The sequence below is a fragment of the Nelumbo lutea genome, chromosome 2 (assembly GCF_056320005.1).
Source record: "Nelumbo lutea isolate HS-2025 chromosome 2, American lotus-T2T, whole genome shotgun sequence".
Taxonomy (NCBI): Eukaryota; Viridiplantae; Streptophyta; class Magnoliopsida; order Proteales; family Nelumbonaceae; genus Nelumbo; species Nelumbo lutea.
This window is the reverse complement of record NC_142685.1, coordinates 53,062,112-53,089,175: the sequence shown is the minus strand read 5'-3', so window position 1 is coordinate 53,089,175 and position 27,064 is coordinate 53,062,112. Positions and strand designations below refer to the sequence as shown.

The 27,064-nt window shown below is 34.8% G+C and overlaps 3 protein-coding genes across 3 annotated transcripts; 2 read left to right on the top strand and 1 right to left on the bottom strand.

Moving 5' to 3' along the window:
* The first annotated feature begins 10 nt into the window (after positions 1-10).
* Positions 11-4,671, top strand: TIM10 (Tim10/DDP family zinc finger protein). Its single transcript, XM_088973880.1, has 6 exons — positions 11-221; positions 1,726-1,772; positions 2,750-2,802; positions 3,024-3,062; positions 3,238-3,307; positions 4,339-4,671. Exons 2-6 carry the CDS (start codon positions 1,731-1,733, stop codon positions 4,387-4,389), a joined length of 255 nt encoding a protein of 84 aa, XP_088830006.1. The 5' UTR covers positions 11-221; positions 1,726-1,730; the 3' UTR covers positions 4,390-4,671.
* Positions 4,672-5,864: 1,193 nt separating this feature from the next.
* On the bottom strand, positions 5,865-17,354 carry LOC148870712 (serine/threonine-protein kinase BSK5-like). The gene is given in 11 exon segments (XM_088973874.1): positions 5,865-6,333; positions 7,383-7,496; positions 8,014-8,169; positions 8,614-8,802; positions 14,633-14,718; positions 15,404-15,453; positions 15,455-15,498; positions 15,595-15,728; positions 16,104-16,239; positions 16,384-16,604; positions 16,723-17,354. Coding segments are annotated over 11 exon segments (1,458 nt in total). The 5' UTR covers positions 16,805-17,354; the 3' UTR covers positions 5,865-6,087.
* Positions 17,355-24,405: 7,051 nt separating this feature from the next.
* On the top strand, positions 24,406-25,140 carry LOC148870711 (uncharacterized). Its single transcript, XM_088969987.1, has one exon. The coding sequence runs from the start codon at positions 24,406-24,408 to the stop codon at positions 25,138-25,140; it is 735 nt and encodes a 244-aa protein (XP_088826113.1).
* Positions 25,141-27,064: the final 1,924 nt, after the last annotated feature.

The following is a 27,064-nucleotide window of genomic DNA, read 5'->3' as shown; positions in this document are numbered from 1 at the left end:
CGTTTCTCTTAACCATTTCTTTTTAGAAGCGAGAAATTCTTAAATCTTTAGGGGTAATATTGGAAATATTGCATAACATACCTAAGGGGGGATTTCATTAGCCGATTAGGGCATTGGCTGAACCTGCACGAAGTAGGATTGTAGGAAATAGTCGACTGGGGAGAGAGACAGGCCTCCGAGAAACGAAGACCGTCGAACATCTCAACTCTTAACAGCTAAGTGTAAGTCCACTCCATCTTTTCTTTTTCTTCATTATCTTCTTCTTCCAGAGGATGGCAAGGCTGTGTAATATATGATGCAGCAATTAGTTGGTATGAGTTCTAGTAGATTCAATGCAGAAATCTGTTTTAGGTTTTTCTCTCCCTTAAATTATGTTAATCAAAGAATTTATCTTCATGTAGATACCCATAACACAAGACAGAGCACCGACAAAAGTCTTCATTTTTCGCCTCCTCTGCCCTTTTGCTCTTTCTCAGAAAAGGCCTCTCCATTACGGAATAGTAGGCATGGTTAGGAAATGGAACCATTATCTCTCTATAAGATAACTTTTAGATTGAAAACCAAGAAAAGCTTTCAAAATGGGAAAATAGATACGAGTTCTGAAGTTAGTCTTTCATTACTACATAAAGATTTATTTCTAATCTATGAATAACGAAAGAAAGAAGAAACCTTTGTGAGTCTCTCTTAAAGGTAAAAATAAAATAAGATGTATATAGATAAAATTGAGAAATACACCTATAGTTAAAGTGTACCGGCCCCTGCTTGATCTCTGGGTGTAGATCAATGAATAACTAAATTCTTGTCTTGTTTCACAGGACTTGCCAATCACCACGTTGAACTAAAACTGAACTTAAAGTTCTTTGCCAACTGCCCTATATAACATTGCAAGTACAAAATTAGATCATAGTTTTTAAACTCATCAAGTCAAATGAAAACTATGATATGGTGTAAACAGAGTATGGAATGCTTTTAGTTGACATAAAACAGAATATAGAATGATGGTTGGGATCTTTTTCCTCAAATAAGCTGATAAAAAAATAGTTTCCTTAGACTATGAATACAAGATCATGCATTAAAGACTAGTAAACTTTTTATGGTTACAATGGGTTTGTTTTCTGAGTTGTTTTCGTTGGTAAGGCTGTTCCACAGTTATTCTTATCAAAAAATTCACCAGTCTTACCCTTTACATTTGAGTTGCAATTCAGATTCCAATATATAAATAAAACTGTTGGAAAAATATGCAAAAAAAGCTAAGACAATTGGGGTCTGAAACTGCACAATTTGCCCATGTTCATAATTTAAAAACCTTTTTATTTGAAGCTTACAGCCCGCCCCTCCCAGATCCAACTGCCTTGCACCCACCTTTAGCCTTTCAAAACCTTGCTTGTAGGTTTTGTTTCTCTTACTGGCTCTGCTTTGTGCCCAATCGGATCCCGAACCCTAAGAAGATAAGTTGAACCGGAAGCCCTGTGTTGTGAGCTTCACAAGGAGTAGGTTCATTTCATTTAGTCTAGTTCTGAACTGCAAAACATCGAATGGGAAATCCTAGAATCTAGAATCATCATACTGTAGAGCCTAAAACCCTAATGCAACTAGTAAGATGGTATAATTCGTTGTGTAATAGATTGTGTAACGATCTGAACTTTCCAGAGCTTCTTTGAGTGCCTTTTTCTATTCTACTAAATTCTCCATATCTTATGGTTTTCTTTTTTCTTTCATTTTCAGGTCTGATGGCTGCCAACAATGCCCCGACTGCATTAGACAAAGAACAGGTATTTTGACTGTTATTATGGGAATAACATATCTGCTAAGAAATAACAAGCTGAAGTAACTTGAATGTCAATAATCATTGTCTTGGCCTGTCTCATTTTATGTGTTGATTGAACTGGATTTTCATCAAGTTCATCAATTGCTTTTATAACTACTACAGATGCAGATTGATTGCATATTGCAGATGTTTCAATTTTCTCTTTTTCTAGGCATATTGATTTTTTTTTTTTTTTTTGAAAGAAGACAACAAAGAAACTAAGTTGCTGACTACAAAGGCAGACTTCTGTCGCTATACAAAATATCTCTCAGAATCCCTGACTTAGCTAGAGCATTTAGATGTCTTGGGATCCAAAGTAAAGATACATTCGTGGAATCTAAAAGGTTCCTAGCCTCATACAGAAAATGAGCAAGCCTCCAAGGACCACCTTCTTTCATTCTTAACCAATTTATAGTGTTTATGGAATCTCCTTCTATGGTCAAATTCAAGATGCCCAAACAGTTGGCAATTTGGATTCCAGTAAGAGAATATCAACTGACCCCATAGTGCCACTAAAATTCCAACAAACCTACCCTGACCTGTCCTGATCACACCCCCAATGCCAGCAGCTCCAGGGTTGCTGAGTGCACTACCATCAAAGTTTAAAGTTGTAACTCCTCATCTAGGGACTGGACCAGAATACTGAGGCAAAGTTAGTGGGCATATTGAAATATTGTTAGGTAGTACAATGTACCTTGTATGCCAATGCTTTCCTGCTGTCATGTAATTGAGAGCCTTTATTATATGTTGTACAAGTGATGATGAATAATTAAAAACTTTGTATGTTGTACAAGTAATGATGTCGATGGTAGATAGTTATATAGTTCATTTAGGTTTTATTCTGTTTCATGATGCTAAACTATATATCAGTGAAATAAATTATATGTCAGATTTCCTCTCACGTAAGTCCGTGCTTAGAGACTTACTTTAATATTCATGCAGATCTTTGGGATGGCAGAGAAAGAAATGGAGTATCGGGTGGAGCTGTTCAATAAGTAGGTTGATGTTTTACAACATGAAACCATATACATGTGTATTATTCTTTCTGCTGATTTTGAGGCCATCATTGTAGTTTATTTGAAAATCATGATTTGATGAGCTTTTCAAGGGACTGGGTATTACAAATAATTAATGAGCCACCGACAATTCTGTGTTAAATGCTAAGTTCCATTTTGGTACTAAACTATTTTTTATCTGTTTTTGTTATTTCATTCAGGCTTACAAGCACATGTTTCAATAAATGCATTGACAAGAGGTATGCTTGATTATATTTTTGAAGTATGTGTAGAGATTTTTAACACAGTTTGAGGACTCTATGTGTTGTGATACAATTAATTCCAAAATCAGTTCATTTCAATATATACGTATATAGACAAAGGATCCTAAAAGAGGCTACCACCTGAACCTGAAGTCCCTTATTGCTACTCCAGGTACAAGGAAACTGAGCTCAATATGGGGGAAAATAGTTGCATTGATCGATGTGTTTCGAAATATTGGCAGGTAAACTATTTGTATATCTATTTGCATTTTTAGTACTGCTTGTGCTGGACATTGGATTGGCGGGCCCTAACTATATATAGATTTTAAATATTGATTCTATACCTGTCAAATTGCTAGTAAGTTTTCTCTTTCACACCTTTCTCTGCAGAAACATTGGAGAAAGAATCATTTCATACTTGCACAGTTGCACTTGCTTCTGTTGCTTATAGATTTGTTTTCTTTTTCTCTTTTTCATCCCCCTTGGTCTCCCGGCTGATTTTGCTAGCATATGTGCCTCCCTCTATAGGCAACTATTTAATTAACTAAAGATACTATTTTCATCATATTTGCCCAATTTCTTTTAAATTGACTAGGCATATGTAGGATAAACAATGCTGGATGTTGAGAATCTCTTTTCATGATAACACTTTTGTTGTTCTTGTTACTCCCTGTGATGATGCACAGAGCTTTCAAGTTTTTTTAATCATCGTATTCATCATCATCCAAGCCTTATCCCAGCTATATGGGGTCGGCTACATGAATCCTGTTTTCCCATTCTGTTTTGTTTAATGTCATATCAATTGTTAAATTATCAGTGCTTAATTTTTTTCTTACAGTTCTACTCATGTCCTTTTTGGCCTACTGACCCTTCTAGTTCTAGCCCCTTCAATTGGCATCAGATCACTTCTTACAGGTGCTTCTATGCATGTAATCAAATGGTCTTATTCTTCTCTCGTCCACCTTAGCATATGCATTTCTAGTTTTTTAATGCAAATTGCTATTTGTTCCTTCAAAAAAGAAGACCCTACCCTTTCTTCTGCACGGTATTATGTTCTCTTTTCATTGTTAGCAGAGCGCATAGACCTTCATGATTGAGTCAGTTGCTTCAGTTTTCCATTTCCCTCTCTCAACAAGTAGGTCAACCAGGAATGTTACATTGGTTGGTTTTACCTGCATTGTGGTGTTGCAGTATGAATGTGATATTCTTCTTTTCCAAACAAATGGATAATATTTATTATGGATCTGAGCAAGTGGGTTTATTTATTTTGTAGGTGACAAATTTAATTGGACAGCTTCTTGGTTCAAATCGTCCCCCAATGTAAAGTCAGTTTTGGTCTGCTCTGGTTTGAATAATTTATGTTCTCTTTTTGTTTTCATGTTTTCTAATCATTATTGCTTCTAGGAGTAGAAGCATCGAACTGAAAATTATAAAGCAGGTTTTTGCTTTCCTATTTTCTCCTTAAGAAGTCCAACCTTTGAGTTGCTTGAAATAGATTAGTATTAGTTGCTGTCATAAAACAAGAAACTTACACAAATTTTGTTTTCTTGTAAGGAATTTTGAGTTTTTCTCATTGCATAATATTTTTAGTCCATGAGTCAAGAAATATCTCCAAAAGTTGCATAATTTTGTTTTCTTGGAACTTGTACCAAGCCTCATATCATGGCTAAAGTTATTGGCTGATCGATGCATAGGAGACTCCCATCCTGTTTGGTTAGACCCATGTCTCTTTGGTTTCTTAGTGCTTTTTTTTTTTAAATCAATTATCAGAAAAAAAAAAAAGATGAAAAGGTATACCAAAAGGTCCAAAAGGTACATTACATAAGAACAAAGATTTTTTTTATTTTTTGAATTAAGAATTGGGAATAGTTAATTCAGACTCAGATTCGATGTCAGCGACAGCAAGAGTAAAAGTATTCGGCAATGGGCAAATTGAAAATGAAAGCTCAACACAAACTCTTTGGTTAAGTTTGGTTTGAAGGAAAAGGTTGGGAAATGTAGGAAAACTTATACAAGGTTTGTAAAGATTTCCCTACTTTATCCTTCAAACCAAACACAGCTTTAATTGATGTCCCGTCGGAGAACGGGCATGGTTCCCGATGCCTCTCTGATTCCACGGAACAGCAATGGAACCAAAACATTCAATATCGATCTCATATTTACAATTCCAAAGGGTATTCTCAGTCCAATGATGAAATCTAATCATCTAATGGATCAGTGGGTTATCCTTTTGGAGCAGAGTAGTGGCTAAAATCCCTACCATTAGACTTGGATGAGGATTGCTTGAGCAAACTTGAATGGTGTTGCCTGTTATATGATTTGTGTATTCGCATTTGTTACAACGGGTACTACGTACTATGTTCTCCTAAGGATTTCAGCATCACACTAATACCGAACAGAACTTTGCTTTTGTGTCTAGCATCCCGAGTTCTGAGTATTCTAACCATGAAACCACAGTTAATTGAATTGTTCAAATGGAAGGGCACTCAATCCAGGGGCGCTGAGAAACGAATCCATTAATGCGACAGCCACATTCCAAAGTTCATGATGTGACGCACCTTCGCGGATTAAGTAGCATCATCATAACAGCTTTTTAGAGCTCAAAATTCGATTTCTTGCGAGAAGAGGAAAATGTGCATACATCAAGCAACTAGATTGTATTTGGTTCATTCGATTTATCCAGACCCCAACAAAGTAACTTTCCATTGTAGAAATGCTTTTAGACAACAAAAATTAAAATCAAGAAATGGGTAAATTTGATGTGAGATGAGACCACAATCCCCCATGACAAAAGAAAAGGATGAAAATGGAAACCAATGAATTAATGGTGACGATGTAAAATAAACATTAGAACCAACAAAAGCTTTTCAGATTTTGGAAGAGTCCTCACGTGTGCCAAAAACTCAGAACTGAGAAGGATCCTTAAAAAATGGAAGAAGATTAATACAACAGCGAAGAACAAAGAACAAAGTTGACTAGGAAAAGAAAGCAAGAAAAAAAGAACCAAAAATCCTATACATTTTCAGTTTCTTCTATTCATTTTTGCCTCTAAAGCTGTACCGTCCTTGAGGGTTTCTTGAGCATCAGTATCCATCCCAAGACTGAAGAGAGAAGCTGCTTGAAGATAGAAAGCAGTAGGCCACTCGGGGGATATCACCTGGGCTTGCATAGCATCACCAAGTGCTTCTTGTGGCATGTCACTCATCAGGTATGACAAGCAGCGTCTAGCAAACACGGTTGGTGATATCATGGTCCCGCCATCAATAAACTGCACAACAATCAGATCAAAGGTGCATTTACATCCATACTGAAACAATAATGATAACATCTCCATCAAAAAGAGAAGGTTTTTGAATCGATGATGCAAATAATAATAATAATAATAATCCAATACCATCCATGTCCATGATATTGCATCATCTAAGAACAAGCTACACTCTTTTGAATTGATGAAGATATTCTAGAACAAGGTTTTAAATCAACAACTCAAAGTTCATCCAAACCCAGTACTTCCTTTGTGTGTGTGTGTGTGTGTTTTGGCAAAGAGAGATTCATTGCAAAAGAGCCAAATTACAACGCTTCCCTTGGCTTGTTACAAATTAAGTGTTTATCAAGCCGTGGGGGTGGGGGTGGGAGAATTAATATGTACTATTTCACAAGTCAAAAAGTTGCATAGTCCATATAATTTCTTCTATCAACGCTTATTGCATCCAAGGTTCAAAGTATCGACGCAGGCTGGCGTATCAGCTTGTATCGGTGCTTTTTTTATGTTCTATTTTTTTTTTCAAAACCAGTTCAGAGGGATTGGTTTAAGTCCCGACCACCCTTTGAACCATGGTCTGACCCAATACAACCCCTAGAGGGGCGTATCGGGAAGCAAGATCTTTGGCATCCACACTGAACCTCTATTTCCAATATTTCCTAGATCAACTAGTTTATGGTCTTGAAACAGAAGGTGCTAGAAGAATACGTTTCTTTGTACAGACTATAAAAGGTACTCTTTCATGTCTATCATTCGTAATTGTCAATGAAGAAAATGTGTCATTTTCTTTTTTGTTGGAAAATCAATGAATAAAACGTGTTGAACATCGGAACTTTCTGGTGCAAACTTGTTGATCTAAGCATGTGCCAGAAATCTAATTTTAGTCTAAATTCCAGACTATGTTCCACGCTTTTTTTTTTTTGTCAGACTTTCCAATAAATGTCTGATAATTTGTTGGTATCTGATGCAGATATACTTTTGCAGCTTGCCTAGCCAAATGGAGTTTCTGCTTAGAAAGATAAAAGTTTAGTGGAATTCCCAAGCAAAGGACTTACCTGTGTATAACAATCAATGGCAGTTGCAAAGTCTTTGGCACGAAATGCAGCATCTCCCCGTTTCTTAGAATTCAAAGTTTCTTGCATTTGATTGGTCCACATCTGAAAAGAAAGCTGCAGGATATGCAATAATCATCAATATTAACAGTAAAGTGACATAGGGAAATTCAGTTCAAGTAATAATACAAATTAACTTATAATCTTATACAATAGAAGTTAAATTCAAGTCTCAAACTCAAATTTCAGTATCTTTCATGGTAGATCAGTACCTATTTTTTCCTTTTCCTTGTAATTTAGAATGTCTATAAGTGTGTCCATGCATGTGACTGAAGGAAAAATGTGTTTCAAATGCTCTGATTGCAAAATAGAAAAGGCACTACTACTATAACAGAAGTCATTATTCTTAGTGGGGAAAGTTACACTTGCTGGCCTGCTGAGTCATTTCACAGGCTTAAAAGAGCAGCATGATAGATTTCAAAAAATAAATAAATAAATACTAGTTTGGTTTTTATTTTTTGAAAAGGTAACATAAAATTTTATTAATAAAAAAATAATAGTTAAATGGAAAACCACTTAGAGCTACTGCTCATGAGAAATAGAAAACTAGAATTCAGGATAGATGGTCACTAACCTCATTGGCAACACCCTCATCATCTTTGTACCCAACCTTCTCTAATATTTCATGTATGGCAGTAAGATCCTTTCTGGAGCATGCTTCACCTAAAGGTGTTAATGACAACTGTGATTCAGTTCCTTGTGGAATACCCATCAAGACAAATGAAGAGACCTGCAAAACAACAAGAAATGAGAATATATATGTATTTTTCCAAAAGTGCCAACAGCACTGTGCATAAAAAAAAATGTTTGTCCAACTATTACTTTAATGACAATTATAAACTATAAAGACTAAATAAGAGAATTTGATAGGATAATATAGTATATATCCTTAACAAGTTATGAGACTTGATGAGGAGATTTACACCATAACAGAACCTAAAAGAATCAGAGTTTCTTTAGATTGAAAACAGAATTGGGGCAAGGAATCTTCCTAGCCCTGCAATTTCCAAATTTTGTAGTTTTGTCTCCAAAATTAGAAAAAAAAAATATCCACAAGGTAGCAGATGTCTAGGCATTGTTTCAAACATTTTAGTGCACTATCATTTTTGCTCAAGCATGCAGACACGAGTTGGGTGGTTAAATGTTCAAAACAGATTACAGTAATATTATTTACCTCTGTGTCTTTCTGAAGTGAAGCAAGGGCAGTCACAAGGGACTTCACATTTGGCCTTTCACGAGGTTCATACTGTAAACAACGAGAAGCTAATCGAACCAATTCAGTTCCATCATCATTAGAAAAGTGACCCTCCAAACAAGAATCTATCAACATCAAAAAATTCTTTCCACGTATTAAGTCAAGTGCCTGAAAACAAATATATATAGTTAGTCCCATCTCTAATTTTGGAAGTTTTATTTTAAGAAAAGCAGCAAGAATCAAGCACTGGCATTTAATGTTAGCAGAATACATTCCCATGCATGCATGTGTAAGCACCTATGACTAAGTATGAACATAGATGGTTAGACCCAATTACTTAAGACAAATGCACACGTGCAGAGGATTCTGTCATTCTGATATGCAACCAAGTTTGAGCTTTGCTGAATGTTTTTTTGCATTATGGGCCAGCAGAGCATGTAATTATTTGCCCTTAAGGACATTCTTTCAGCCTTCCCAGCAAATGAATGGTAGTTAAGATGCTAATAGTTCTTAGATTCAATGTTGTCAAAATCTTACAATTTATGATACAATTCACAATTTGAATCATAAATCCCATGGGTTTTTATTCGAATCTTAGGTCTGAATCCTTTTCTGTGAAAATCTTACAATTTTTGTTTGAATCCTACGTTTTGATTCATAAACCTTACGATTTATAGAATTTCTATGATTCAAATAAATTCAATTAAGGATTAGTTCTCTACTTTGTTATTCTTTTTTGTTTATATTTAGTTTTGCCAAGGGAGACTTTTTTAAGTCTTACTAGAAAATGATTTATGTAGATTATTTAAGACTAGAAATTGAGTTTATTTTCCATCATATGTAGGTTAAAGAGCCATTTTTAGATTTGTTTGGTTTTTGAGTCAAATTTGATTATATCATCTTAGGTTTCTATTGTATAAGTGGTAAATTCTATCATTTTAAGTACATATACAGTAGATATAGATTAAAAATAGGGTAAAGACACTTTCTTTTTTTTGATAAATAATAGGGTAAAGTCACTTTCCTACATATATTTAACTTTTTAATATATCTATATTTAATTTTTTGACAAGTTTGTAAAAAATAAAAATAATCTTACAATTTATGATATGATTCACAGTTCGATTTGATTCTGTAGTGAGAATGGGCCGAATGGGCCTTAGTGTTCTTGATTTCTTCTAAGTAGTATTTTAAAGTTATGTTTCTTAGTTATGGGCCTTCTTTTATTTTCTTTAGTGCTGGCCACCCCATTAAGGGCATCCAAGTAATTGTACTCAGATTTAGAATTATTAATAAAAGTGATGAAAGAGAGCTAGAGAGAGAGGTTCAAATTCTTCTTTTCACCCTTCCCTTCTTTTCTTCTTCCACAACCTATTGCTAAAACTTCTTTCTTCTTCTTTCTCTCTTTTCTTCTTTTCTTGCATTATCAGAGCAGGTTCTCACTTTCGACTTCTTTCTCCTTTCTTTGCCCATACATAGTGTGTATGGAGAACTGATCGTGATCAATCAACTACTTATGCATCCCAATTAGGAAGGTTTTTGGAGAGTTTTGTGGAGGTTTTTCATCCTTAGTTGAAGCTCGGGGCAGGTTCATGGAGATTTTTCCCGAAAACCCTAGATAACTGGAGAATCCTTGTTACAGGTCATAGAGACAGTTTGAACCAGGCGCTTAGGGATCAGAGTAAGCCTTTCGATTTCTATTAGGGGCAGTTTTGGTTGGATTGAATTCTAGAACCTTTGGAAGGGGCAGTTGAAATTTCTCTCTTTCTCCCCATCCCGCAAGACCCTGTGAAACCCTAATTTTAGGGGGGTTAAAAGGTTGTTTTTTGCTTAGAACAGTAAATCTAGCCTAGTAAAGCCCTAATTTGATTATCGTTTGCATCCATTTACTCAATGGAGCAAACTGGAGGAGAGATATCCCTTGCTCATGGCTCCTTAGCCCCTCTCACGGGAAAAGGAGACATTAAGACCTCTAATGCCTTGATCTTATCATCTGTTCTTCATGTACCTAAACTTAACACCAATTTGCTTTCAGTTAGTAATTTGACTAAATCCCTAAATTGCGGTGTGACCTTTTTTCCTTCATATTGTGTTTTTCAGGACAGAGTTTCAGAAGGTGATTGGGAATGGCCATGAGGCGAATGGGATCTATTTGTTAGACATGCCTAAGCAGAGCCAAGTACAACCTAAGAGAACTACATTTGTTTGAGTCCACTAGTCATATTTTGTTATGTCATAGTTGTTTGGGTCATTTGTCCTTTTCTTCATTGAGTCAGTTGTTTCCAGAGTTATTTAAAGGAATTAGTCCATCAAGTCTTCATTGCGAGTCTTGTGTGTTCACAAAGCATTGTAAGAGCACTTATCCTTCAAAGAATTAAAGATCAATTATTCCTTTTAATATTGTTCACTCTGATGTGTGGGGGGTCTTACCATTTACCATGTATGGGTGGACATAAATATTTCATCCTGTTTATTGATGATTTTTCACGATATACTTGGATTTACCTTATGCGCTCTCGGGCTGAAGTGCCTAAACTTGTGCAACAGTTCTATGAACACATACTCACTCAGTTTAATACCTACATCAAAATATTCCGATCAGACAATGCTAAGGAATATTTTGAGAATGGCCTTATCTCCTATATTGAGAAGTTTGGGGTTATTCATCAGAGTTTCTTGTACCCCCACTCCACAACAAAATAGAGTAGCGGAGAGGAAAAATAGACACATTGTGGAAGTTGCAAGGAGCATTCTTTTTGCTACCCATGTTCCTGTGAAGTTTTGGGGTGATGCAATTTTAACAGCTACCTACTTTATTAACCTCATGCCTTCTCGAGTCTTGGGGTTAAAATCTCCTTTTGGAGTCCTCTTTCCTAATGTTGAGATTTTCTCTATTCCTCTGAAAGACCTTGGTTGCACTTGTTATGTCCACATTCCCAATTCCAAAAGACACAAGTTTGACCCCAAGGCTCAGAAGTGTATCTTCCTTGGTTATGCCTCCACATAGAAAGGGTACTATTGTTTTGATCCAATTAGTGGCACCTGGTTTATTTCCATGGATGTCACCTTTGCAAAGTCAGTTCCTTTTTATAGCCATCCTTCTAAGGAGGAGAGATCTCTCAAGTTGTTTTCTTTATCCCTTCCTTTGCCAACTCCAGTTGAGTCTTGTGTTGAACCCTCCATATTTACCCCCATTCCCATGGATGGATCTTCTCCTTTGAGGTCATCCCCTCTTGCTCCTCCCCCTCCTCCTACTTGTCCTCCAGTTGTTTCCACTCATCCTATTCTCCAGAGTTGGTACCAATGAAAAAAGCTAAGGCAAACAGAGGTTGATCCCACACCTCCGATTGAGTCTCAGGCGCTCCCGATTACTAAAGAGAGGACGTGTCCATAACCTCATCTACCAGCACCCTCGTTTCCAGACCTTGACCTACCCATTGCTTTAAGAAAACGTAAGAGGAAATGTACAACTCATTGTATTTCCAAACATTTTTCCTATAGCTTGTTGTCCCCATCTTATTATGCCTTTCTAGCCTCCATTTCCTCTCAATCCATCCCAAAGTCTGTTTCAGAAGACTTAGCCACACCAGATTGGAGAGATGGATGCAATGAGTACTAAAATAGAAGCCCTTCATAAAAACAATATCTAGGATATTGTTGACTTGCCAACTGGGAAGGAACCTGTTGGGTGCAAGTGGGTTTTCACTATCAAGTATTGTGCAAATGGGTCAATTGAGAGGTATAAGGCTCGGCTTGTTGCCAAGGGATATACCTAGGCATATGGGATAGCTTATACTAAGACCTTTTCTCCAGTTGCTAAGATGACTTCGTTGAGAGTTCTTTTATCCTTAGCAGTGAGATATGGTTGGCTTTTGTATCAATTTGATGTTAAGAAAGCATTTCTGAATGGTGATCTCACTGAAGAGGTATACATGTCCCTTTCTCCTAGTATACATGGCAAGGAAATGCAGGGTAAGGTGTGTAGATTGAAGAAATCACTTTATGGCCTAAAACGATCTCCACGTGCTTGGTTTGACTGGTTTAGGGCTGCTCTTGTTCACTTCGGCTATACTCAGACTCAATCAGATCATACCCTTTTTGTTAAGAAAAAAGGCACTCTGATGACATTTCTTATAGTTTATGTCGATGATATTGTGGTTACCAGCAATGATACAGAAGAAGTTAGTGCTCTCAAGAAGTTTCTCAATTCTGAATTTGAAATTAAAGATTTAGGGGAGTTGTGGTATTTTCTAGGCATTGAGGTTGCTAGATCCAAGGTATCTTTATTTCTCAACGGAAGTACGTGCTAGACTTTCTTATTGAGACTGGAAAACTTGGTGCTAAACCTACCTCTACCCCTATTGAAGTGAATCATAAACTCTCAGCTAATGAAGAACTTTTAGCTGACAGGGGAGTGTTTCAAAGATTATTGGGAAAACTTCTTTATCTATATATGACTCGTCCAGACATTTCATATGTCGTGAGTGTCATCATCCAGTTCATGCATGCTCCTAGAGACACAAATATGGCTATTGCAGAAAGGGTGTTATGCTACCTTAAGGGAACCCCCGGGAAGGGTATATTATTTGCTAAACATGGACACATGAAGGTAGAAGCATATACAAATGTTGATTGAGTAGGAAATGTGGATGACAGGAGATCCACATTAGGATATTATGCTATGGTAGCCGGAAATATTGTTTCTTGGAGAAGTAAAAAGCAATCAATGGTTGCTAGATCTTCAATTGAGGTAGAGTATAGAGCTATGGCCTATGTAGGGGTATCAACGAGTTGAGCTTTTCACAAGCTGCTCGAGCTCGGCTCGTGAAAAGCTCAGCTAGGCTTGGTTTCAATCGAGCTCGAGCCCAATTCAGTGGCTCGATTATTAAGCAAGTCGGCTCGATAATAAAATTATAGAAAATAATATATATAATAAAAATATTATAATTATTAATTATTATAATTCTTAAATTTTTAAATATAAAATAAAATTTTTATATATAATTTTTATTTTATAAAATATTTTTTCTTAAAATCGAGCTCAAGCTTATGCATTTTTTACTCGAGCTGAGCTTGAGCTCAAGGTTCTGGCTCGAACCGAGCTTGAGCTCGAGCTCGAGCCTAGTACTATTTGGCTCGACTCAGCTCGAATCCACCCCTCGGCCTATGGTGTTTCTGAGTTGTTATGGCTTAGATCTCTCCTTAATGAGATGGGTGTTTCATGTGACGAGCCACTGATGTTGTATTGTGATAACTGATAACCAAGCTGCTATTAACATTACTCACAACCCAGTTCAGCATTATAGAACTAAGCACATTGAGGTAGATAGACACTTTATACAGGAAAGAGTGGCTTCAGGAGAGGTGTGCCTACCTTTCATTGCATCAGAAGAGCAGCTAACAGATTTTCTAACTAAGGGAGTCCCAAAAGCAAAGTTTCAAGATTATGTAAGCAAGTTGGGCATGATTGGCATCTATGCTCAGCTTGAAGAGGGGTGTGTAGTGAGAATGGACCGAATGGGCCTCAGTGTTCTTTATTTCTTTTAAGTAATATTTAAAAGTTATATTTCTTAGTAATGGGCCTTAAAGGCCTTCTTTTATTTTCTTTAATTATTTCTTTAGTGCTGTCCATCCAAGTAATTGTACTCAGAATTATTAATAAAAGTAATGAAAGGGAGCTAGAGAGAGAGGTTCGAATTCTTCTTTTCTCTCTTCCCTTCTTTTCTTCTTCCACAACCTATTGCTGAAACTTCTTTCTTCTTATTTCTCTTTCTCTCTTTTCTTCTTTTCTTGCATTATCTGAATTACTGTACGAGTATTTTTCAACTGATTCAACTTTCTCTACAATTTACAATATGATTACAATTTCAAAACATTGCTTGGGCTATCAATATGACCGTGAGCTTACAGTTTTTAACTTTGCAGTCAAGTGTCCCAAAGCATATCTAGAGAAAAGTAGTGAGTTACCACAAAGCTTAGAAGGAACAGGAAAGCTTACATGGCTTGGAGGAATATGTTTCCCACTGAGAAGATCAAGCAAAAGAGTGCCAAAACTGTATACTACACTTTCTTGTGTCACTCTACCTGCCAAAGAAATAATAACAAAACAATAGCATCTGCTCAAATTGAACATATTGGCTATTCTATCCACCATCTGTTGGGATTTGAAGAAAAATAAATCTGAAATACACATAGAAAAGGATTTGAGAAATAAAACCAACAACCTACTGATCTAGGGAGGCACCATTTGAGCTATTCATAGAGAAAAGAAATTGCTCATTTGGTCCACTTGGAGAAATATCCAATATAATGATTAAATCTTGTCTGCTAGCTTATATTAGAAAACAGTGAGAAACCGTTCTCTACCTATGAAACTATGATACCTTTGAGCTAAAGTATCATTGAAAACTTGCTATGCATCCTAGCTAGGAAATAGTTGCCATTGCTGATAGTTCCAAAGTCATGGAACTGTCATGGCAGATCAAGAAGAAATATTTCTAGAGCCCACCATGTGTATGTGTACCCCCCCCCCCGGCCTTTTTTGAGAAAGCAAAGAGCAGTGAAGATTCCTCAAAAATTACATAGGCAAGTATTGATCACTATTCAAAATATCCAAACGAGCACCAGATTTTGCAAGACTGTCTGCTAATATTTAATTCCCTAGAGATCCAAAACACGTTTGCATTGATGAGAGCTAGGGTGTCTCTAGCCCCAGCCTCCAAGGACCACCATCCTTGAACCAATTATTTCTATTGCATAGGATGTTTACCTGTTCTCAAGTACTCTGGAGGAGTAAAAGCCAAGTTGGTACTGTAGCTTACTATTTTTCATGAGGCCAAAGCACGATAGCCTGGGATTACCATCCTGTCAAGTGCTGACTACGATAAGGACTGGACAATGAAAAGAAGATGATCTTTTGGAAGTGGAAACAGGTAAAAGAGATATGGAGAAACAACTTACCTTATCGAACAACACTCGATAAGCATTGAGGTCATGATACAGCGCCCGCCCTTTACTGCTGCAATATTCCAAAGCTTGTGCCAAATACAGGGCAACCCTCAACCTCATGGCCCATTTCATGGGCTGGGTCTCCCCTAACCATTTCAGCCGAACAATACACATAAGAACCATTGAAGAGTCCAAAGTTAAATTTGATAAAGGAAAAATCAATTTAAGCATTTAGCAAGAGGATTTTTTAGATTTTGTCCAATTAAGGCTCAAGCAGTCTACTTTTATTCTTTGACCAATTAAAGCTCACATTTCTTGTTAAAAGTTTGGCATCTCATGCATTCCATTTCCACCAATCCACCCAGCCCAAAAGAAATTTATAAATAAAGGACTGTTCTTCATGTTAGATTTTCCACTAAGCGCAGCAACAGTGGAAATTACAGCAATGTCTACACCCTACATTATATCGCGAGGACCAAAAAGTCTTAAGGGATCTGTCTTAAAGAGTAATAAAAGCTTACAATGGAAGAGATGCTTAGCAAGGGTTTCATTCGGCATGAACTCGGCAACGAGCAATCTCTCATCTCCTTCACAGCAACATCCAATCAGATTCGCCAACCGCTCATTACGAAGCTGACCCACCGCTCTGGCTTCTTCCTGCGGCACGACCAAATTAATTAAAATTCAAAAAGAAATAAAAGATTCAACAACAATATTAAAGGAAAAGGAAACATATCAAATGCAGATAGAAACGAAAACCATAAGGAACGTGTCTGTATGAGAGAGAGAGAGAGAACGAACAAGGAATTGACGAGAATCGGGCCAAGCGGACTTGTTGAAACGCTTGACGGCGATCCAGCGGTCATTCTCAAGCATTCCTTTATAAACAACATTGGGAGCTTTCTCTCCGTGCTCGGAAACGATGTTATTGGCAGAGAAGCCAGAAGTAGCAACCTTTAGCAGTTCCAAGCTGAACTCACTGAAACCCGGCAACAATTCACGGTCGTTTTTGCCACCGCCCTCTGCAAACAATTAACCCGTGGAACAAAAAGAGAAAACCAAAGAAGTCGATGTCGTCAGAATTTTCAGTGTAAAGCAGACAGAGAAGATCTGGAGAGTCGAAAGACGTAAAACATTTACCAGCATCGGAGGATTCGAGGTTGGTCGATTTGAGGTTAGATTGCCACCAGCAGAAGGAGAATTTGGCGCAACAGGCTCCCATTGCCGGAGATCTAACGGCACAGGAAAAGAAAATCAGAGATCAGACGGCCTGTATTCCTCTCAAACCACAGGGTTGGAGGGTTTTCATTTGAGAGGGAGAGAAGGAACGTTTTGAGGAAGCACAAAAAAGAAGAGAAAAGAATGACAGCGAGAAAGGGTTTTGTATAGCGAATGAAAGAGAGAGAGAAAGAGAGGGGATCTGTCGATCCAAGGTTTTTCTTTCTCTCTCTCCCCCTCGTCTGTGTATTCAGTTTTCACTCTCCCTCTCTCTCTGTTATATTAAAAGTATAAAATAATTGATTAAGCAATTTCTCTCTCTCTCTCTTATAACATATTCCTGTATCTCCCTCTATCTCTCTCTACGTATAAGCAGCAAATTGCCTTTTCACCTTTTCCTTCCAGCTTTCTGCTTTTCTCTTCCTTTCTCTCCACCTCATCATTTCCCTCCTCCTCTCCTCCCCCTCCACCACCCCTACCACCACCTCCTCCTCCACCTCTTCCCTCCCTCTCTCTCTCTCTCTCTCTGTGTTATATTTTTTAATTAATTTTTTTACAGAACAATTTGGTTCGGAACCCCGTTCTGATGAATGGTTAATACGTCGGCGGCAGAGTTACGACTTACGATTATAGTTAAGTCGTTTTCTAGCGTAGACTGGGCAAAATATTTGAGTTTTTTTTTATTTAAATAAAAAAAATATCCTCCACCTCTCCCGTCCTCTTCCTGTTTCAACGTTCAACAAAGCAGTCTATAATATGCGGAATACAGATAAGATAAGCCAAAGATTAATATTGATGTAGACTCGTCTTATCAACTTACTCCATTAACTAATATTAATTAATTAATTAATGACTACGATTTATTTATTTATTAACAAAATACTTGTGTTTTCAGTATTTTCAATTTCACCCTCGTAATTGAATGATTTAAGAGCTTTGCTGAGCCTTTGACCCATAAAAGGTGTTCTACTTTGACAAATTGAAAGCTGTTTGGCTTTCCTTTGCCCCGCCCAACGTCTGTGGTCTTTTATTTTATTTTCTTTTTTCTTTTTACTTTTTGGCTAGAAAAGCCGTAACGGTGTTATGGTGCTCTATCTTCTTTCCTTCAACTAGGCATGACCCCTGTATTAAGTACGAGTCCATGATCTGAATTATTTCAATTTTTTAAAATATTTTATCTTAAAAATTTAGGTTAGGTTTTCTATTTCATTTTTATAGATTTTTATTTGATTTAAAAGATTCTTTCTAAAAGAATGGCCCATATAATTTATTATTCCATTTGAGACCACAACTTATCCTCATATGATAAATTTAATTTTGGCTTTCATTTAAGTTAGAAAATTAAATCAGGTTTAATTTGCAATTAACATTTTATGTTTTTTCTTCTTTTTAACTTACGTCAAATCTTAAGTACAGGGCAACTATTATTTTGTTTGTGATTCAGTATTTGTATGGTAAGTTTTATTTTAGTATTTTAAGAAGGTGGAGATATTTTAAGAAGCATTAGATAATTGAGTATTTTATGAGAGTATAGAAATATAGGTAATGTTAAGAATTAATACACACATATATACATATAATACATACTCAATTAATATTTATTTAAATAGTTGGTTTTAACTTTTTATCACATTTTAATTAACTTAAATTAAATTATTAGCTTCATTTGGTTATTTAACCATTTTACTAATTATTCAATCATTTTCTTTTTTGGAATAATCATTTTTAATATTTATTGGATCATTTTGTATTTCTTTTTATAAACTTAATAATGTATATTTTATATATTAATTACATACATGTATTAATGAATTGAATAATTAATTTTATGTACTAAGTTATTAATTTAGCTTAATTAGATAAGTTATTAATTGTATTAAATTATTTAAGTTAAAGTAATTAACTTTAATTGAATTAAGGGGCCAATTTAAATTCAATGACCTATATCGTGTACAGATTAAACATAAATGAGTTAACTTATGTGCCTATAAATTGTTAAATTTAAGTAATAATTTTTTTATTGAATTAAGGGGACAAGTTGGCTTATCAAAAAAGCGGGTCAAGTTGAATTGTATGACCCGTATAGTTTATAGGTTAGACATAATGGGTCAATTTATGTATACCCGTAGATTGTATGGGTGACTTAAAAAATACCTGTTTTGCCTATAAAAACAAATCAATTTAATTTGTCTTTAATGACCTATGTCAATTATTTTCAATTAGCCGCAAATTTCAATAATTGCGGTTTTGAGTAAATGTCAATTAATTTCAATTAGCTGAGAAGTGTGAGACAATTTGGCAGAGTTTATGATAGTTTTAATGGGTCCCACCATGTATTTTTTTATTGGGTTGATTATGCATCTATTTTCTCAATATATATATAATATGCATCTATTTTAAGATTTTGAATGAAAGGGAGGAGAATGACCATTTAGCCCAAGGTCATAATTCATAGGCTCAAAGTACAGTTGGGATAGGTGTCAATTTAGAATTGATGCTAATTTACGGGTAGATATGGGTGCATAGAATGTGGGTTTTTAACATTTTGAATGTTTATAAATTTGCAGGCGAATTCAGAAATCTGCAATAGGCCTGTCCGTACTTTTCTGAAGTAAATATTTGAATTGTGTTTGTGGTAGTTTTAATGGGTCTCACCATGTATGCTTCTTATTTGGTTAAGCATGCATCTATTAATAAATATTTTGAAAGAGTGATTTGAATTTTGAATTTTATTTGAAAATGTAAATAACCCCTTCTTAAATACCTTTTTCCAGAAAAATGGGGTTGCCACGTGTCTGAATGGTGGGGGGTTGTCGCATGACGAACTTTCTTTAATATATATAGATAGATAGATAGATAAATAGATAGATAGATAGATGGATTCCATAAATGAGCTTTGGATGTGCAACACTCAAGCCCTTTTCACGTCAATTGAAAAGAAAAAAAAACTTTACTACAAAATTGGATACACCTCCATTATTAGGGAACTAGGGGTGTTAATGGACCACTTTTAGGTTGGACCCAATCCAAATCTAAATCAATTTGGACAAATTGAATGGACCAATAAGATATATTGAACTAGACTAGTCTAGATTTAAGATCCAAAGTATTTATTAAATTAGATTGGTGTTTGTCCACCCATAATGAATTTATATTGGATTGGATCATATTTAACCTATATTTAGTCCATTAATAGAAGATAAGAATGTTGGTGTCAATGGACCAAGTTTGAATTAGAACCAATTTAAATTAAAATCAATTTGAATAGATTGGATAGTCCGGACATTGAATTAGATTGTTCCAAAATGGTGCAAAGTATTCATTAGATTGAATTGGATCTAATAGTCTAAAAGATTTAATAATTTTATTTACTATTAATTAATATTAAATTAATAATCAAAATTTGTTGTTAATTAACTAAAAGTATTCAAAGTTATTGTTAATATCTAAAATGTTAATAATTGTATTTTTCATTTAATGTTGATTTATAGAAAATAATAATTTGTAGTAATTTTAATAATTGTTGTTATTTTTATTATTTTTAAATGAAATATTTTTCATTTAATGTTGATTTATAGAAAATAATAATTTGTAGTAATTTTAATAATTGTTGTTATTTTTATTATTTTTAAATGAAATTTTGATTAACTTTAAATAAATAAAAATAATTACAAAAGGTAAAATTTTTATTAATTTCACTAATAATTAACAAATATATAGGAATGACAACTAGGTGGGTTTAGGGTAGGGCACCCATTAGGGGTGATCATGGGCCGGGCTTGGCTTTGCCTTCATAACAATGGCCATAGGCTAAGCCCGGGCCCGACCCTACCCACATTATGGGCCTAAAAATATAAGCATGGGCCTGCCCCGACATGGGCCTGGGCTGGGCCAAGCCAAGATTTTGGGCCTAGTTATTGTATTTCAGTTCCAAAATTAAACAATTGTGCTTTTATTTTCACTTGTTGTCGTGGAGACTATAATAACATGCAAGAAACTTTAAACTTAATATCAAGATAAAAGCTTCTAACATAAAAGAAATTAAATAATTATACCTTGTAATTTATAAGTTTCAATTGGTCATTAGTATGCTAAAAATTATAATTTTAACAAACCAATTCTTCTATCAACAAAAAATCAGCCTAGAACATATAATATCTATCAAAAAATAACCATCAATTGTCATGTAATATCCACAAAAGGACTTTAAACATCTCTATAAGGGGCTCCATCTTCCATTCAACTCCTACAAATAAAAAGTGAAATAAAAAAGACAGTAACAAACTAAGAAAAAATAGTTCAAATTATTGTAAATAAATAAGTAATAAAATAATGAAAATGGCTTCAATTTTACCCAAAACTTGCAACCACTCTAAACTACAAATTTATCTTCATTAATGGAGCCTTCATCACTAGAAGATTCATCTTCGGAGATTGGGCGCGACAGTCGTTTTGTGAAATTGGTGAGAGAGAGCCGAGAAGATTATGATTTAGTAATTTATATATTTTATTAAATACTAGATTAAAAATTTGCAAGATCTAAGAATATAGGATTAAAATCTTTAATCTCGTACAAATCTTTATTAATCTCTATTTAATATATAAAGCATCAATTATCAAATATTTTTAAATAACATATATATATATATATATATATATATATATATATATATATATATATTATAAATATCTGGATCAGGCCTAAAAAATTAGGCCCAAGCCCGACCCTAAATTTTGAGGGCTTGATGTGGGCCCAGACTCAGGTTGGGCCTTAACAAAAAACCTAGGCCTAAGCTTGGATTTTCTGGCCCGGGCTAAAATGATCACCCCTAGCACCCATCCCTATCCCTACCCCATAATCGATACACTCTACCCCATCCCCACCTCGTCCCCAGTGTCAAGTGGGTTCAAGGCAAGGCAACTACTCCTCAATGCGGGGCGAGTTCAGGGGCAATGCACCCCACTCCTCATCAAGGATGGGGAATCCTCAAATTTCCTCTCTCCGTCCCCGATATTGGGTGGGTTCAAGTAAAGGTGTAAATCAAGTTGTGCTGGGCCAACATGGCATGACTCGCATGTGGTGCGGGCTGTGCCCACGAGGCATCTTAGGTCATGCCTCCCTCCCCTGGGATAATTTGGGGGGTCAGTTCGGCACGGCCCATGGCTCTAGCCCGCACGGGCCCATGCCGTGCCATGGGTCGAGCTAGTCCATTGGTCGAGCCTTGGGCCAAGCTATGAGAGGTCCATTTAAAAAATAAAAATAAAAAAGATGTTTAAAATTTTATTTCATATGATTTTTGATGTATACAATTGTTTATATATGCAATTAAACCTATTTATGGGTCGGGTAGCCCGACAGCCTGGCCCATGGGCTCGAACTCGGGCTTTCTCAAATAAACCAAGCTCGAGCTCGAGCTCGAGCCCGAACCCGACCCGATACTATTACATATATAAAAAAGTATTTATGTTATATAATATATATATATATATATATATATATATATATATATATATGCTTCTTAAATTATTATTAAATATCAATTTACTATTAGGAAATATAAATTAGTTTATTAATTTAATAAATTATTACTAAATCAATATAATATTAGTTTATAAAAGTATACTGAAAATAAGACATTTTGTGTACAGATTGGGCTTCGGGCTCGGGCTTGAGCTTCGGGCTTTATATAAGGGCTGGGCTTGGGCTCAAAATCTAGGCCCGATGGTTGGGCTAGGCTTGGGCTCAAGCTTGCACATTTTTTGTTGATAAAGTGGCCCATGTTAATTATAAAACTATGATTTTTTACAAATTAAAATTTTTATTTAATTCTAGTATAGTATAAAAAATATATAACATTTATATATATATATTAATATAAAATTTGTTATTTAAATATTATATAATAATATTTAACATATATGCATATAACTTCCAAGTTGAGCTTATTAGGGGTTGTTTAGTTTGGGCCTTATCCACTAAAGCCATCATTGGACTCCAAAAGTTTGATACCCAATTAGACTTCAGATTTGATTATCCCTAATAATGTGTGGGCATGGTGCATATCTCAGCTAGACTTAACTCAAAAGAAAATAGTTGCTTGAGCCTGCAAATTTATAAATCTAATTGGGTTAGGTTAAGTTATAAATGATTTGTTACTTTTTATTATTAATTATTAAAATACTGTTAGCTATTAAAATATTTTAATTATTAAATTCTTGTATTTATTTACAATATAGTAATTTTTGGAAATTATCATATTTTCAGAAATATTTCTAATTTCTTTTGTAAAACTAATTAAATGTAATTTTCTACTATTTATAGCTTAAATAAAAATTACTGTTAATTAGATTTTTTAAAACAATTATTGTTAATTACATTACTATTAATAATAAAATACATTAATTTTTCATTATTATTCAGTATGTGTTGCAATAAAATACAATTAATTTAATATTTTAATTATTTTCAGTATTTTAATTAAGCTTTAGGTTTTTCAGAATTTTCAGATTCTTAATTAATTTTTGATGTTTTTTTATAATTATTCAGTAATTTTTGCATATGAGTATTTTTCAATAATTTTCAGTATTTTCATCATTTATTTTTGCATATTAGTCACCATAAAATTAATTTGCATTTTCTTTTAGTAAAAATACAACTAATTTTTAATATTTTTCAATAAATTCTGGCTTGGGCTTTTTAATATTTTTTTTTGTATTTTTAATAATAAAATACTATTAATTATACATTTTAATTATTTTTAATAAATACCCTTATTAATATAAAATATTGTTAATTTTCAATATTTTAATTATGTTTAGGTTTTTCAGAATTTTTTGGATTTTTAATTAATTGTTGGCATTTTAAAACTATCAATTAATATTTTTTATTAGTATTTATTAAGGTCTCAACTCATAAGTTGTCTAATAATATTATTAAAACTATCAATTACTATTTTTATATTTAAATTTATTATTTTTATTAGTGTTTATTAAGTTGGACTTTTAAGTGGAATTGAAACACATTTTTAATATTTACTAAGGCCCCATTTGGTTCGTGGGAATAGGGGTTTAGAATCAGAATCGGAATGGGCTATTTCGATTCCAACTGTTTAGTTGAATGGAATCCGAATCCCATTCTTATTCCTACTGGAATGGCATTCCCCCATTTGAGGGAATGACTCATTGATCCAACTACTTACTGGCCGTTGGTGGTCTTCTAAGATTCAAGCTCTTTTTTATGCTAATACTATGGAAGCTATTCTTCGTACTCCCCTCTCATTGAATCCAGCTTTCGCTTGTGACAGATGGGTTTGGACACACTCTCCTAAAGGTTAGCTCACTTGTTCATCACCATACCGCTTTCTATGCAGGGATGAGGCGTGTTCCTCTAATAGTGGCTGGACTTTTCCCGATGTCTCTTGGAAAGAGTTTTGGAGCTGTAGTAAGTTACCTCCTCGAGTTCTCATTTTTCTTTGGAGATGTTTGAACCATTGCTTACCAAGCAGCGCTGTCATGGCTAGAAATGCTCCTAAATTGGACGATATATGTTTTCTTCTATGTCCCGCCATGAGGCCGGTGTGGTTTGGTTATGTTTTGGGCTAAAAAATGGACTTTGGGCAATTCAGGGAGTTGGGTGAGTGGTTGTCGATGCTATGGAAAAATAATGACAAATCCATATTCAGCTTTGGGGCCGTCTTAATGTGGAATGGTTGGAAGTCCAAATGTAAGTCCCTTATGTGTGGGGATCCTTTTATTCCTGAAAGTATTATCAATAGAGCTTCGACCCAGTTCGCTGAAATTGCCAACCCAGAGGAAACTGAACATACAGTGACTACGGGTCCGGTCTCAAATCCACCCACCTCCTGGATGCCTCCTTCAACAACCCAGATTAAAATTAATTTTGACGGAGCATCCAATGACTTACAATCAGGCATTGGTGTTGTCTTTCGAAATCATAAAGGAGAGTTTTGCTTGGGCCGGGTTGTTAACGTACCTCGTAATCACCCAGAAGTTCTGGAAGCTATGGCAGTTATGGAGGGTTTATTGCTGGCTGTTAACGAAGGAATTAGATTGATCTGGATTGAAGGAGATGCTCAGCAAATTGTTAAGTTCCTGTTGGACCAACCTCTAGATGTCCCTTGGAGGCTGCACCATGTTTTGGCTGATTGCAGGAAGTTGCTGCTTGAGTTTGATCAGTTCCATATCTCCTTTATTCATCCTACGGGTAATTCTGTTGCTCATTGTATGGCAAAACATGTTTGTACTATTTCTAGACCAAATACCTGGTATGTTTCTCCACCGTTTCTTTTACCTGTACTATTGAAAGATTTAACTCAATGAAATTGCCTTCGGACTTATAAAAAAGGGACAGTTTTTGCACAAGCTTTCTTTACAATCCGTTGATTATTCTTCCTAGAAAGATGTATGATTCTTTGCAAAAAAAAAAAAAAAAAAAAAAAAAACAAGAAAACAACTCTTCTGCATAAGGTGTTGTTTGATAACAGTTGAAGTGGATCAATTGAGCTGTTTATTGCTTTGTCTGTTATGACTGAAGCTGAAATTGGATTGATGATCAACATACCATCAAACATCTTAGGCCCCGTTTTAGTTTACAGGAATAGGGGTCTAGAATTGGAATCAGAATGGATTATTCCAATTCCAATTATTTGGTTGGGTGGAATTAGAATTCCATTCCTCTTCCTGTTAGAATGGCATTCCCCCATTCGAGGGAATGGCCATTCCCTGTCCCTTGGGGAATGAAATCTCATTCATGCTGATTTCAATTTTCATTCCCATGCCCATCTGAACCAAACAGACTATAGGAATAGAGTCATATACCATTTCAATTTCAATTCCAAAGGATTTTGATTTTGACTTCGAACCAAATGAACCTTTAGTTTTTTTTTTTTTTTTTTTTTTAAGGCAAGAATCATATTTCATTCAAACTAAGAAACTTGTATGAATACAAGGAAATAATCATAGTACCAAGCAAAAAAGCGCAGATAAAAAACCTTATAAAGAACAAAGTATAGACTATGGATAAAGGAGAACAAAAAAAGAACTGCAACCAACATGAGGTGAGATAGAATTATCAAAACTCAGTTTGGAAAGAATACAAATACAAATATATACAATAAAAAATAATAAAAAATACAATGTTTTACCCTTCCAAACTGAACCCAACATAAAAACAATTAAGCAACCATCGAAAATAATGAATAAAGATATCGACTCGCATCTCAAACGGACCCTTAATTTCTTTAATAAAAGACAAAGCTATAAGACATTCAGCTCTACCACTTTCAGCAATTATCAAACTACTACCCTCTCTTAATGCAACTCTTTGACACGCTCACGTTACAGACAAGGTGAGACCCATAAAAGCATTTCATCTTTGTTTTATACTGTCTTTTCATGGGTCATATCGGTCCATTATGTTTTGAGGTAAAGTTTGTCAAGATTTGCATAAACTTATTTATTATAATTCCTAAAAATAGTTAAAGAATATGGCAATCATCTGGTTAAAACCTATTTTGTTTTCTCTACTTTATCAGAAACAGGGGGTCTGTCTATATAACCGCCCAGCGAAAACCAATAGCACCTCTGCATCTTTTTCTAACAAACACCAGTAAGGAATAAAGATTATGGGCTTGACAAGACAGGCACAATTACAATGAGAATGCGGTAAGAATAGGATCTATGAGGTGCAAGTGTAAGCTGCACAATAGCAATTGTCCAGTTAGAATGGATCGGAACCTACCATTCCAAAACCCAGCTAACTCCGCCTATTAGGCTCAGTTTGGAAGGAGTATAAATACAAATATCTAGAGTATAAAATCTTATATTTTGTATTATTTTGTAGTATTTGCATTTTATATGTTTGTATTTATATTCTTTTCAATCTAAACTTTATTATTTATTTGATTATAAATTTGACTTCATTCAACTGTTTGATATTATTGAGATTGATTTAGATGTTAATGGGATTCATTGCCCAAATAATATGTTTGTGAGATTTCATTTGAAAAATTGTGATTCCATCATCTATTCCTCCCCCCAAAAATTAGAATATCATCAAAATAATGTAAAATCAATAAAATAAATTAAATTAACAAAAAAATTGTCTAAAATATAAAAAATTTCAAACATTTCATAATAAACTAAAGCGGATGTTTGCCAATATACATATGATTTTGTTGTTTATGGACAAAATCAATATACATATAATTTTGTTGTTTTCGAGCTCAAAAAGTAATTTACAAAT

What these genes read in the sequence shown, in the direction of transcription:
- LOC148870711 (XM_088969987.1), top strand. Translation starts at nt 24,406, where the DNA reads ATGGACTTTGGGCAATTCAGGGAGTTGGGTGAGTGGTTGTCGATGCTA.
- TIM10 (XM_088973880.1), top strand. Translation starts at nt 1,731, where the DNA reads ATGGCTGCCAACAATGCCCCGACTGCATTAGACAAAGAACAG. An exon ending in CTGCATTAGACAAAGAACAG is followed by an intron (nt 1,773 to 2,749) that starts GTATTTTGACTG and finishes ATATTCATGCAG; the next exon opens with ATCTTTGGGATGGCAGAGAA. An exon ending in GTGTTTCGAAATATTGGCAG is followed by an intron (nt 3,308 to 4,338) that starts GTAAACTATTTG and finishes TTTATTTTGTAG; the next exon opens with GTGACAAATTTAATTGGACA.